Source organism: Narcine bancroftii, chromosome 8, assembly GCF_036971445.1.
Source record: "Narcine bancroftii isolate sNarBan1 chromosome 8, sNarBan1.hap1, whole genome shotgun sequence".
In the NCBI taxonomy this organism is placed as follows: Eukaryota; Metazoa; Chordata; class Chondrichthyes; order Torpediniformes; family Narcinidae; genus Narcine; species Narcine bancroftii.
In genome coordinates, this window is record NC_091476.1 from 25,063,243 (window position 1) to 25,076,521 (window position 13,279).

Here is a 13,279-nt window from a genome sequence, read left to right on the forward strand (position 1 = left end):
CCTTACATTGAGAGACTGGATATCGACCCTCAACACCCAGATACACCAGCATATTTAGAGATCTGGAAGCACGTGATTGAGGCGATCAGCCACACTCAGGCTGAGGTCATCAACATTAACCAGAAGAGACTCATGGTACTTCGCACCAAGCTGGGCCCACGCACTTTCCAGGCTATCCGAGACTTCAAACCAGTGATGGCTGTCCTGGAAGGCATCAGGGTACAGCAGCCAGGTGAAATGGCAGATGCTTACCTGGGTGTATTGCGAGAACTAGCATGCCCATGCACAATTGAAGCTGGGGTGACTGCTGGAGAGGTGGAGCGACTCATCCGAGATGCCTGCGTGCGAGGGTTATGGTTGAGGGCGTCTCAACAGAGACTGTTGGAGGAGAATAATGCCTCCCTTACCAGGATCATGGAGGTGGTCCACTCCCTAGAAGCTGCAGCTCACCATGTAGAGGCCTTCGATGCTCATCTCCCCTAACCTCTGGCCTTGCTGATGCCAATGACAGCAGTCGCTGAGGGGGCCCATGTAAAAGAGACGGTCGCCGCTGCCAAAGTAACCTGCTGCTGTAAGTACTGCGGGTCCCAATGTGGGTTGGACGGGTGCTCATGATGCGGCAAGAAAGGTCACTTTGCTAAAGTGTGCCTCTCCAAACCCACTGGGTACCCCAATGGACGTGAGGACACCATCTAAACCAGGGATCTGAGAGGCTGGCCCCACTATGCTGGCTGTCAATCACTGGCCCATATAAAGACTATACCCGGCTCCTTCAGAAGACAGTCAGACAGACATGGAATCAGCAAAGATACTAAGACTGGTGTTTGAGTTTAAGCTCATTAAAGGTTGTTGTATAGTCTGTGGACTTTGCGTCAGAATAATTTGCACAGCAGCGCGCACACTGTTCAACACACTTTTGATGGTACTGATTGAACATCTCGGGATTAAATGCCCCTCGTATTTTTGCTCACATTTTAAATCTGCATTCTTTTGTTCTTGAACCATCATTGATGGGAAGAGTTTCTCTCAATCTACTCTATGTAAACATGACTTGAAGCTGTCCTCTCCTTTTCAAATCTTCTCTCAATCTTCTGTTTTGGACCAGGAAGAATAATCAGTCTATCAATGATTCTGAAATCTCTCATTCCCTGAAACTATTCTTGTAAACCTTTTCTGTGCTCTTTCATGGATCTTCATATGACCAGAAATAACCACATGATCAAATTGTGACTTTGTACAAGCTCTCCATAGCTTCCTGTTTTTTTTTCTGCTGGTTTTCTATTTTGATACTTTTAACATCCTACTATTTTTTCAACATGACTTGCCACATACAAGGACGGATACCACCAGGTTCCTTTGTTTCTGCATACACCTTAGAGCTCCTGCATTTTGTTTCTTTCACAATTATTTCTGCCAAAGTGTATCTTCTCTCCATTTAATGCCACCACCACTTCTCTGCCCCTCCAGCCAGGCCACCCATGACTAAAGACTCTCTTTCTCTCCTCTTCACTGTTTATCACTCTTCCAAGCTTCAGGTCATCAACAAATTTGAATATTTTGGCCCGTTCATCCATGTGACTAAATTATCGTAATAAAAGCATTGATGTCAGCACTTATCCCAAGGTGGTCGGATTGCACAGCATCACCCTGAATGGCAACCATTTACCAGGTGATTTGGTCTCTGTCGTTAAACCAAGTTCTGGCCATTGTCAATTCCAGTTATTTGCATGCACCTTATAACACTGCATTAACATCACCCTTGCTTGGCTTTTAAATTGAAGGCTTTATTTTGCAAGTTTTATTCTTTAACAAAATAAATATTAAGAGGATCAATAAAAGACTGATCAATCAATTGGACTTATTTTGACCGATCTAGGGCTAAATCAAATTGTAAAAAAAATAATATTTTGTGCTTTAAATTGATACACACTGTTGAGTTTTCTGTGAATTCATCCTACTTTAAAAAAAAAACACAAAATGCTGATGCTGGAATACTCAGGATGTCGGGCAGTATCTACAGCAAGAGACCTTTCGTCAGTCTACTGCTTCTAAAGGAGAACTGTTTTTGCAGCTGCAATGTTTATTGATTGCACAGTGGCCTCTCTAAAGCTCAAATTGTTTTCTCAATCCCTTTTTGTTATTCAAATCAATTTTACTGGTTAATTTAGAGTCTGTGTGGTTCGGCCATTTATTATAACTAACTCCTGATCCACATCCAAACCCAAGTACTTCCAGGCTTCAGGACCTGTCTGATAGAGTCTCTTCCTGCAGTCGTGTGGGTTTCCTTCAGGTGCTCTGGAGCCTTCCAATCTTCCAAATACACATACATTAGTTGTTTAGTTGACTATTGTAAATTGTGCCTAGTGAGTGGTAGAATCTGGGCGAAACTGAGGGGAATTTAGAAAAAAAAAATGAAATAGTGTAGGATTGGTGTAAAATGGGTGCTTGAGGTGTGGATTTGCTGTGCCAAGGGCCTACTGCTGTGCTCAGTAGCGCGCTCATCTGTGAAATAGAACTCCATTCAGAGAATTCACAGGGCAGCAAAAACAGGAAGTGAAATTTAGACTTTTGAGATTGGGAATAAGACCCTTATGTGGAGACAGGGAGCCTTATTCTGCAGCTAATAGCTGAAATGGAGACTCCATATACATAGAACAATGGAGTGTTCTTTTCTTGAGTCCAATATTATTTGTGAAGGGAACATTTAGTGTTATCCTCCTATCTTCAAATACATGTTCATAATGGTTTTAACAATTGTCCATCATAATATAGGTTGGAGAACCACTTGAAACTATTGTACATTATGTAAATTTTACACTTTTTTTGTGATTTCCATAGATGGGAGCAAATGCAGAGATTAACCGGTTACTACTAATACCGTGCTTACTATAAAGCAGGTTAGTGAATCAGACAGTATATAAATTCATTGGAACATCTCAGTATTTGAAATTTAAGCTAATCATTCCTCTGACATGGTCTGGATCCAAAGTTGAAAGAAAAGCCCATGCATTGCCTTCAGTGACATGTGGCTCTCCCCCATCACTCCTCCATGGATCCCTAATAAATGACAGACTATTCAGGCCCTCAGGCTTTTCCTATTACCATCACTTATTTTGGAACTACTCATGAATTTATTTTTATTCCACCTCAAAACTACACAGTAGAGAGAAAGCATTTAGATTCACAGTTTTTCAGCACAGAAATGGGACCCTAGCCCAATCTATCCATGCCAACCAAGTAGTCTACCGATGTCAGCCCCAACTGCCTGCATTCTGCCCATATCTCTCCAAACCTTTTCCAGCCATGTACTGTTTAAATGTCTTTTAAGGCCCTGTTTCCATATTGTAAAATTCCATGACTCTGAAGGTTACAATTGCATTTGCCTTTCTTGGCGGCTTGTTACATATGCCCACCATCCTCTGTGTCCCTTGTACATTTTTCCTCTCTCACCTTAAATTTGTGCCCTTGGTTTTAGACTCCTCTATCCTGGTAAAAAGACTATGACCTTATTTATTCCTCTCATAACATTATATCCCTCCATTTACAATCTTCTGAGCCTCCTATAATCCAGGGAGAAAAGTTCCAACTCATCCAGCTCTCATTATAATTCAAGCCCACCTCGTAACATTCCCTTGAAATTTATATGTTGATGTGTGTTCATTGTCCACTGATAAAGTTCACCTTCACATAGCACTCTGTGAATCACCATTACTTGTTGTAATTAGATTCAAACAGTAGTCAGCTGGATATTTTATTACAGGCAGTCATGCAGAGATTCCAATTCAGCTGATTGACATGTTGAATTCAATGACTAAAGGCATATCATTACTGTTTACAGGTTCTCTTTGTTGAGGTTCCATTGCTCAGCAGGTCATCACTACACTTTTTGCCACAGGAAGCAAAATGCAGTGATGCGCTAAATGTATTGAACACTGAACTATCATTAAAAGTTTGATAAGGGAAGTTAAGTTTGCATTTAACAATAAAAAATACCTTTTCAAAGTATCAGGTTTACTCAGCTGATGAAGGCAGGAGAAATGACAAGCTATAAATTGGGCAAACCAAACTGGGAATGAGAGCACACTTTCAGCTAGAGCATTTGGACTGTACTCCAATTTTTTTGCATTTCTGACTCTTTGGGAGTTATGTTTTCTATTTTGAATGTTTTTACATTTATTGGGGCATTACTATGCAGGAGAATTCAAGGTGAGTGCACTATCCAGCAGAATTTTGTTGAATTTCTCGTATGTATGCTTTCTTTTCTTACGAGTCCTGCCATCTCTGCTTCTGCATTGAGACATCCACATGCAAAGACTGAAAGCTCGGCATTCAGGACACTGAGGTCTTTACTGAAACGAGAAGTGAGATCAGCTCTTAAAGGCGCTGCCTAACTATAACAGTGTGGCAATAAGTTTAATCTTAATTTTGAATGCTGTAATTTTGGCACCGGCAAAACTTCGCCGCCTCCTTGGATATTTAATGAGATGAACAAGTGAGGTATAAACATAATTTAAAGCTGTTGCCCTATTGATGTGAATTGTGATTCTAAAATTATAATCAAGCTGGAATTACATATCTGTTAATATAGGCAGTCCCTGGGTTACAGTCATTGCGTTATACTCCCGAGAGCTGTTTTTAAGCCAATTTCTTGTTTGTCAGAAACATCTTGAAAAATCACCAGCCATAATTAAGCTAATAGAATAAATACTGTATCCAGTCATTAATGAATACTGTGAAATTTTAAATTGTTTTTGCTACTTCAAAAGTGCTTTAAAAATGTATGTACAAACTTGCATAAAGTTGGATTTCGGAAAGTTAGATAATTTCTAACCTGGGGGCCCTCTATAGGTATTTCAGGTCTGTTTGTTTTATTTTGTCATTAATATCCCAAGATTTTCAGTTACATTTATCATTTGCTTAGAATATAATTTTCTATTAATGGAAATTCATTTTATAAAACTGCATTTTTAAAATCTTTGGATTGTCAGTTACATTCTTGCCAAAAGGTAAGACTGAATTATTTCTTGATGGTCTGAATGTGGCTTACATAAACCAAAAAGGCAGCACTAAAAGGGGAAAATTGAAAAAAGGGCTAGAAAATAAAAATGAAGTTAGAATATATGTTTTATATTTATTTCAGGGATACAGCACCCTAATTCTCCCTTCTGGTCCATGGGCCTGTACTGCCCAATGAACTTATGTAACCAACTAAACTATTATCTTTGGAACATGGGAGCAAACTGAAGGAATCCCATGCGATCACAAGGAGGATGTACAAACTTCTTACAGACAGCAGTGCATTAGAATCCGCTGCTGTAAAAGATGGGCTCACATTATTAGAAGTGCAACATGCAATCCACACGACAGAACCCACTAATTTGGTGGCTCTAAGGGCAAGTGCAGGAATTTAAATGTGACCTGTTTTGGAACAAGAATATCAGGGCCAGGATCTTAAGGCGGGAGGGGAAAGGGTGTTTGGTGAGCTGATAGATCCATGCACAACCATTGTCACTTCTTCACATAAGTGCAGTAAGCTTGGAATTTCTGTGCATGCCTTTCTGTTTTTGGTGCAGTTATGACAAACTGGGTTATCCTGCTGTACGTTCTGTGGCAAACTGGTATATTGATACCATGTTCCAACCCATTTTTTAATAACATCCATAATGTGGATTTAGCACTACTTTTTAAATCAATGAACCACACCTAAATGCATTATCCATGGTTAATTATTAAGTGTATCAGCCTCTCAAACAATATTTTCATCATGTTTGAGCATAAAAATAAGGCTAATATCTTAGATTTTAAATAGATTTATATTGCTAAATCAGATTTTATGCTGCAAAATAATGACAAGCTCTAACTTTTACCAACCACACAGAAGGTTAACAATTAATTCAATAATTAAATGTCAGATTTCAATAAATGATCATTAGTGGTTTTGTATTAGTTTCATCTTCAGACAACTGCTATGCAAGTAAAGAACCAGGTTTCCATCATTTCTCAGTGAAAATAAATTGAATAGTTAAGAATCTATTAATCAATGTGTTTTTGTCTTTTATCTTTAATTCTTTATTCAATTATTCTCCCTTTAATTCTGTATATGTGTTTGAAATGTTAGAATCTATCTGGATGATTCATTTGTTAAGTGCTTTATCTGTTTTCCTCTGCGTCTTGGATTTTTCCATTAATGTAAGAAATAGAGCAAGGTACAAAATAATTAATGAAATGGTTGCTTTAATCATAAGGCTTAGTCAGATAGTGCATTGATGGAAATGCTCATTATGTACTGACAAATATATTGAGGAAAGATTTTGATCTTTGTGCACATCAGTGAGATTTTAAACAGCTATTGTGCAAATGCACTTAAAATGTTCAAGGATATTTAGCTGGGCATAACCATTGACATTATGAGAGAACTAAGAAATCTTCAAAATATTAAAGTTGAGATAAAATATTTATATGAGATATTTACATGAAATATTTATATATTTGGGTGTTAACAATGAATTCTGGATTATCCAAATCTTCTTTCCTTCCCAGCTCAAAGGCAGATTCAAGTTTACACTGTTCATCTCTATGAAGATCAATGTACATTGACCTGTCTTTCTGGCTGGACTGGTTATAATTTAACTTGTTTCCGGTTCATCAATGAAGAAATGAACTGGATTGAAGCTGAGGTATAAAATGATTGAATAATACTAACCATGCAAGAATGGAAATTCTCAACAAGTGTCATTTGTCATTCTAAATCATGTCATATTGACATATTCCACCCTGACCCTAGCATATTAAAGAAAAGTTTAATATGGAATTTTATACCTTACATATTACAGGGAATGTCAAAATGAACTGCTATTGAAACATTGCCTATGTGATATTATAAAAAGTAAAAAGGTAAATGTTGTTGATTAGTGCAGTAATTTTTTTAAAGACCATCTGCTTCTTGTAGGGCAGTGTTTTACAAGCAAGAGAACAGATTCATTAGCTGATAGAGGGTGAATGGAAGGAAAGGAATGGAAAAAAAATTACAAAGCCGTGCAAAAGAAATAGATTGATTGCCTCACATTTCTGTTCTTTTGTTCCGTAGCCTGAGAGTTTACAGGACTTATCTACCCATCCAAATATAGTGTGTTGTAGGATAAAATCACCTCCCAAACTTTAAGCTGTCACTTTTTAAACTTTGACTCTTTTTCCAACCTCATGCTAAAAAATGTTTAGATCAATCATAATTTTATTCACTTCAATTAAATCCCCACCTTTGATCCAAGAAATTAACGCCAGCCTGGAAAATCATTCATGGTCATCAAATTCCCCAGCACTTGTAGGTTTCTTCTGTTTTTCACATCCTGCCTGGAGTGCAACATTTGGAGCTGACCACAGTGGACAGTGATTGAACTAGTAAATTATACAGTTCTTGAATAACTTCTCTACTTTTATATTCTCAGCCTCAGAAGACAAAGACAAGTATCATTGTGTCTTTCTAGTCCCTCTATCTATCTGTCCTGGTTCTTCATGGATCTGTGGGCATGCATTCTATTTCAGTTCCTCTACAACTATAATTTTGCTCTCAATATCAGTAATATTTACCAATTTTGTAATTATGGGGTAGTTATAGTGGCTTATAGAGAGTGCAAATAAACTACTGACAAGTGAAATTTCCTCAGGTTTGGTGAATGAAGAATTGTCACCTTATATTAAAAGAATACATTTCCTTTGTTAGGTGTACTGTCAAAACCTTGTATCCGGTGGCCACCTTGCTTCAATACACAGCAAGAAAAATAACGATTTTGTATTAAACTTAGTGCAAAAGGAGAAAAGCTCATATCAAAAATTTTGGATTGGGAGCTCTGATAAATACAGGGTGAATATAACTCATTGTTACAGAAAATTTAAAACACATACATTTAATTTTTTTAAATTCTGATAAATTTCTTCATTTTGTACCTCTTGTTCCCCTCTTCTAATGTAGGATGGTATACAACTTTGGACTGATGGATCCAGATGGGATTATCACAACTGGCTCATAGGAAGACCCATTGCTGGCTTACGGTGCATTGCCATGAATCTACTTCAGGGTACGATGTTTTCTTGGTAGATTTCAGGTTTATTGTCAGAGTACATACATGACATAACAGACAACCCGGAGATTCTTTTTTTCCTGTGAGTGAGGCACCTCTTATTGGCAGTGCAAAAAAACTGTACACAATATACACATGTAAATAAATAAAGAAATGTAAACAAACTGACTTCAATACAGAGAAACAACAAATAAAGTATAAAAGTAAGAGTAATATTTCTTTTATTGTAATAATGAAACTTGTGTTCTTTTATAACAACTATAATTTATTACCTTTAGAACTCACAACCTCATGGAGGCATCCATTATGAATCTACCCTAGCTGCAACAACTCATCTCTGACTCCCTCTAGTGGTCAGGATTATAATTAGCACTCTATCATTATATATCCTTTCCTTGAGATGTTTTATCTAATAACATCACAAATTAATACAGTATTAATTTCAATTTAAAGTTCAACTCAAACATCAGCAGCACAAACTTTTTAAAGTGTGCTGTTCTTTTTCCTTTAAGGATTCAGTCTGTCAGGTGCATTGATATTGCATGTGGATCTTTTTAACACAGGTGCTTGTTTTGGCTCTGCTGGTCCATTATTTGTTTAGCACTGGTGGTGCTGGAACCTGCCTCAGGGCATGCACTACTGGCTGTACATCCTCTTAACTGTATCTTATAGGTGAATGGTAGAACTCCAAATCCCTTGAAGATGTCAGGAAATTGATCCAGTATTTCCTGTACACGGTTCTGTGCACTGTCACTTTTAATGTGGTTCACACTCTTAACTAGGCTTAATTTTTCACATGCTTTGTCACCAAGCAGTGATTCATGTCCATCTGGGATTACTATGAACCTTAGGTGGTTATTTTTGATTTTCACCTTGAGTTTGCATGTTCCTTTCATGTCAATTCTCTGTCTATTGTATGCTTTGAGCTGTACAGGTTTTACATGGATGTATGGCTTTATCTTCATTGCGCTGATGTCGCACTCACAGATCAAATTGACCTTTGCTCCTGTGTCCAGCTTGAAAGGAATATTTGTTCCATTTGCATGTAATGACACAGACCACTTGTCCTGTTCGACTCTGTCATGCTTGGCTGTTCAGTGTTTTTTGGTTTATAATCTTTCTGCGCTACCATACCAATGAAAAGTATATCACTGAGGGCAGTTTCTTCTATAGTGTGTACAGTGTGCATGCTTTCACTTCTGTTTTGTTTCCCTTTGGAAAAACATTGCTTTGCATAGTGATTCTGCCCTTTGCACGTATTACAGGCTTTTCCATAGGAGGGGCATTGTTTAGGTGTATGTGGAGTTCCATGTCGCTTGCACTTGAAAGTCTCTCCACCTTTTAGTTGTTTCCTATATCTCATTTTTTGTTTGTGTGGATATGCACTGAGGCAACGGCTATGCGTTTGTTTTTGCTGGCTTTTGCACCCTCACAGAGCTAATTCACTGGCGTGGCATATCTTCACATCTCCAGCAAAGGTAAGCTCTGTCACTCGCAACAATCTCTCTCTCACTTTCTTATCAATAACCCCAAACACAATTTGATCATGGATAATTGAATCTTGCAGTGATCCAAAATTGCATGTTCTTGCTTTTAATTTCAAGTCCATTAAAATAGTATCAAAGCTTTCTCCCTGCAGCTGCATTTGCAAGTAAAACATGCATCTCTCGAATGTTTCACTTTTCTTTGGTGAATAGTGTTTATCAAACATCTCGATAACCTTGTCAAATTTCCCCTGGTCTTCTGCCTCAGGAAAAATAAATGTATTGAAAACTCTAGTGCTTGAGTCCCACCAAAGTAGGTAGCAGTGTAATTTTCTGTGCAACCAGCTTTCTATCAAGTCCAATGGCTTGCAAGTTTAGCATGAATCTTTGTTTTAGTAACCTTCAATCATTAATATTTCCAGTCCAATTTACAGCATCAGGAGTCTGCACACTTTCCATTTCTCTGCTGAGTCTCACTCCTGGTACCATGTGGTTTCTTTTATTGTAATAAATAAACTTGGTTTTGTTATTAAAAAAAACTATATTTATTAGCTAGAACACACACTGACAATACCTCATGGAGGCATCCATTTTGAATCTACCCAAAGTGCAACAGCTCATCTCCCAACTCCCTCTGGTGGTCAGGATTAGCACTAGCACTTGCACACTATCAGTACACTTAAATGGGTCCCTGATTGAGTTTATTGTTGACGAGGCTGATGGTGGAGAGGTAGCGGTTGACTTGAACCTGGTGGTGCAAGTCTTAACATTGAACATTACAGCACAGTACAGGCCCTTCGATCCTAGAAGGAAAATGTAATAAACTTTTTCTAACTCATAACCATTTATCTTTCATCCATGTGCCTACTCTAAGAGTCTCTTAAGTGCCCCTGATGTTTCAGTTTCCATCACTACCCCTGGAAAAGCACTCCAGGTACCTACAACTCTCTCTGTAAAAAAAAACACACCTGATTCCTCCGCTAAACTGTTCTTCACTTTGTAGAGATGTCCCCCAGTGTTTGCTATTCCTGCCCTAGAAAAAAGGCACTGACTATCCACTTTATCTATGCCTTTCACAATCTTGTAGACCTCCATTAGATCTCATCCTTCTTCACTCCAAATAGACATGTCCCAGCTATGCTAATCTTGCTGAGTCTCATGGCACCTATACCTCTTTCTTAAATGTAGCTAATCTACATGGACAATTCCACCATTGGTAATAAAATGTCATGCCTGCACCTGTCTCTGTGATTGTTTTCTCAAGAGTTGCCAGGTATGAATGTACTGGAATTAAATATTCATAGCAATGCTGGCAAACCCCTGCTCCAGCTTCAGCAGAAGATTTAAATAAACTTTTAAGAAATTATATTATCTGACACATACTCCATTTGATATGTGGCATATCAAGTTTGAGCTCCATCCTGATCTCTGGCGCTGCTGGTGAGGAGGTTGCATATTTTCTCCATGAGGTTTCCCTGATTGCTTCAATTTCCATCCACATCCTAAAGATACAGTCGTTGGTAGGTTAATATAGTCTGCATGGATGACAGGAGATGAGAGAGAGTGAATTATTGAGAAATGAACAGAGGAATTGTATAGATGGAGCAGGATGATGCCTCCCTATCATCGTAGGTCTTAAGGAAACAAGAAAACATAGGATATGTAAAACTTCCAATGTTTTCATTGACCACAAACTTTATTGAAACTAATACCATTTTTTAAAAAAAATTGCTCTTCCCTATCCAAAGGCAGAGTTCATAGAGGATAAGGTTGCACAACTACAGAAAGCTGCCAGCTTCCCAAATCTAATACAGATTCAATGCTGTTTCATTTTCAGTGCACAGGAAGAGGAGATGCTATTCAGCCCTTTGAACCTGTTAACAGAGAGTAAGCTCAGGGGGCAATTCTGCTCTTGTTTTAAAGATGCATTAATTGGAGATGTTGTAATTCTTTCTTATATTTCAGATTCTGGCTTTTGGAGCGATGAGGAATGTATAATCCACAAATATCCATTCATCTGTGTATCCCACACAAAGTATGATTAGATGCAGAACCAATGTGTGAAGTCTGTTGATCCTGGTTGTTTCCAAATAGCAGTTAAAGCTTCTTGCATTTCATTTGCTATCACCTTACATAATTTTAAAATGAGAAATGTGCACAGCTGTTTAAAAATCATCAACATACCTGACCACTATACAATTATGTCTTCCTTACCTGCTGTTTACCTTCAATTCTTGGTTTAATAAACCAAAAGGTTCATTACATTAAGTTTGTTTCTTATGAAAAGAAGAAGAATATTTACCTGAAAGAGCTTAATCAGTAGCCTTGCTGAAAAGACTGGTCTGAAGTATTTGCTCAATAAACGGAGAAGACAATGTCATTACAATTTGGAAATTCTATTCTCTTGGTTTATTCAGCACAGTAATTAGGAGACTAAGTGTGGAGAGACTTCGTTCGGCCAGGATTGATGGAGCAGTTGGGTGGGGATACAGGGAAGGTCACTAGGAGCATGGGTAATGTTGAAGGTTAATGGGAAGGCAGCAAGTTCACACCGGATTTATTGTTTTTTTTCTGGTCTATGAGCCACATTTTTATCTTTCCTACAATTCCATCTATGGGAAGATCAGAATATTATTTAAATGGCAAGCAATTGCAGTACGCTGCCATGCAGAAGGACTTGAGAATAGTTGTGCATGAATTGCAAATGTTGATTTGCAGATGAAGCAGGCAATCAAGAAGGAAAATGGCCTTCATTAGTAGAGGGATTGAATTCAAGGTTTTGCTGCAATTGTGCAGGGGAGTGATGAGACATCAGCTGGGGTACTGTATGCAGTTCTGGTCTCCTTACTTGAGGACGGATGTACTGGCTTTGGAGATGTTGCAGAGGAGGTTCACCAGGTTGTTTCCAGGGATCAAGGGGTATTTAGAATAATGAGAGGGAATTTTATAGAGACATATAAAATTATGAAAGGCATAGATAAGATAGAGGTAGGTAAGTTGCTTACATTGGTAGGGGAGAGCAGAACTAGAGGACATAACCTCAAGATCCTGGGTCGTAGATTTAGGATAGAGATGAGGAGGATCTGCTTTTCTGAGAGCGTGGTGAATCTGTGGAATGCGCTGCCCACTGAAGCAGTGGAGGCTCCCTCATAAAACATATTTAAGACAAGGTTGGATAGACTACTACATAGTAAGGGAATTAAGGGATATGGGGAAAAGAACAGGTAGGTGAAGATGAGCTCAACAGGCCTACTCCTGGTCCCATTTCTTATGTGCTATGATCTAAGATATTCCCAAGGGAGTTGCAGGTTGGAGGACGCCACTTCATTTGTTGAATGCTAAAAATTGTGGGGTTCTTTATGAAAACCAAATAATGTATATGATGACTTTCCTCCCACCACCCACACCCCAATCCCTCCATGATGGATCACAGTTGACTCATTCATCAACTCCCCGTTGATGTTACTCAAGCTGCACTAACTGTAGAGATGGTGACGAAGAATCACAATGCCTTTGAGCAATCCCCAGATGCTGCAATCGCAAGGCACCATTTCTCCTAGCATGTCTATTTTAATTTCATTAATGTATGGAATTAATTTTATTTATTTTTAAAATATAAATCTGCTTGACTATATTGCGGGTTTCATAAATGGAGGAAACCAGAGGAACCATCTCCTGAAAAGCTCTATCTGGTGTCCCTAGCTGGTCTCCTGAGGC

At 38.4% G+C, this 13,279-nt stretch overlaps 1 protein-coding gene across 1 annotated transcript; it reads left to right on the forward strand.

Annotated features, from left to right (window-relative positions):
• Positions 1-504: 504 nt before the first annotated feature.
• On the forward strand, positions 505-11,809 carry LOC138741976 (lectin-like). Its single transcript, XM_069896173.1, has 5 exons — positions 505-571; positions 6,541-6,677; positions 7,721-7,861; positions 7,970-8,075; positions 11,528-11,809. Exons 1-5 carry the CDS (start codon positions 505-507, stop codon positions 11,605-11,607), a joined length of 531 nt encoding a protein of 176 aa, XP_069752274.1. The 3' UTR covers positions 11,608-11,809.
• The last annotated feature ends 1,470 nt before the right edge of the window (positions 11,810-13,279 follow it).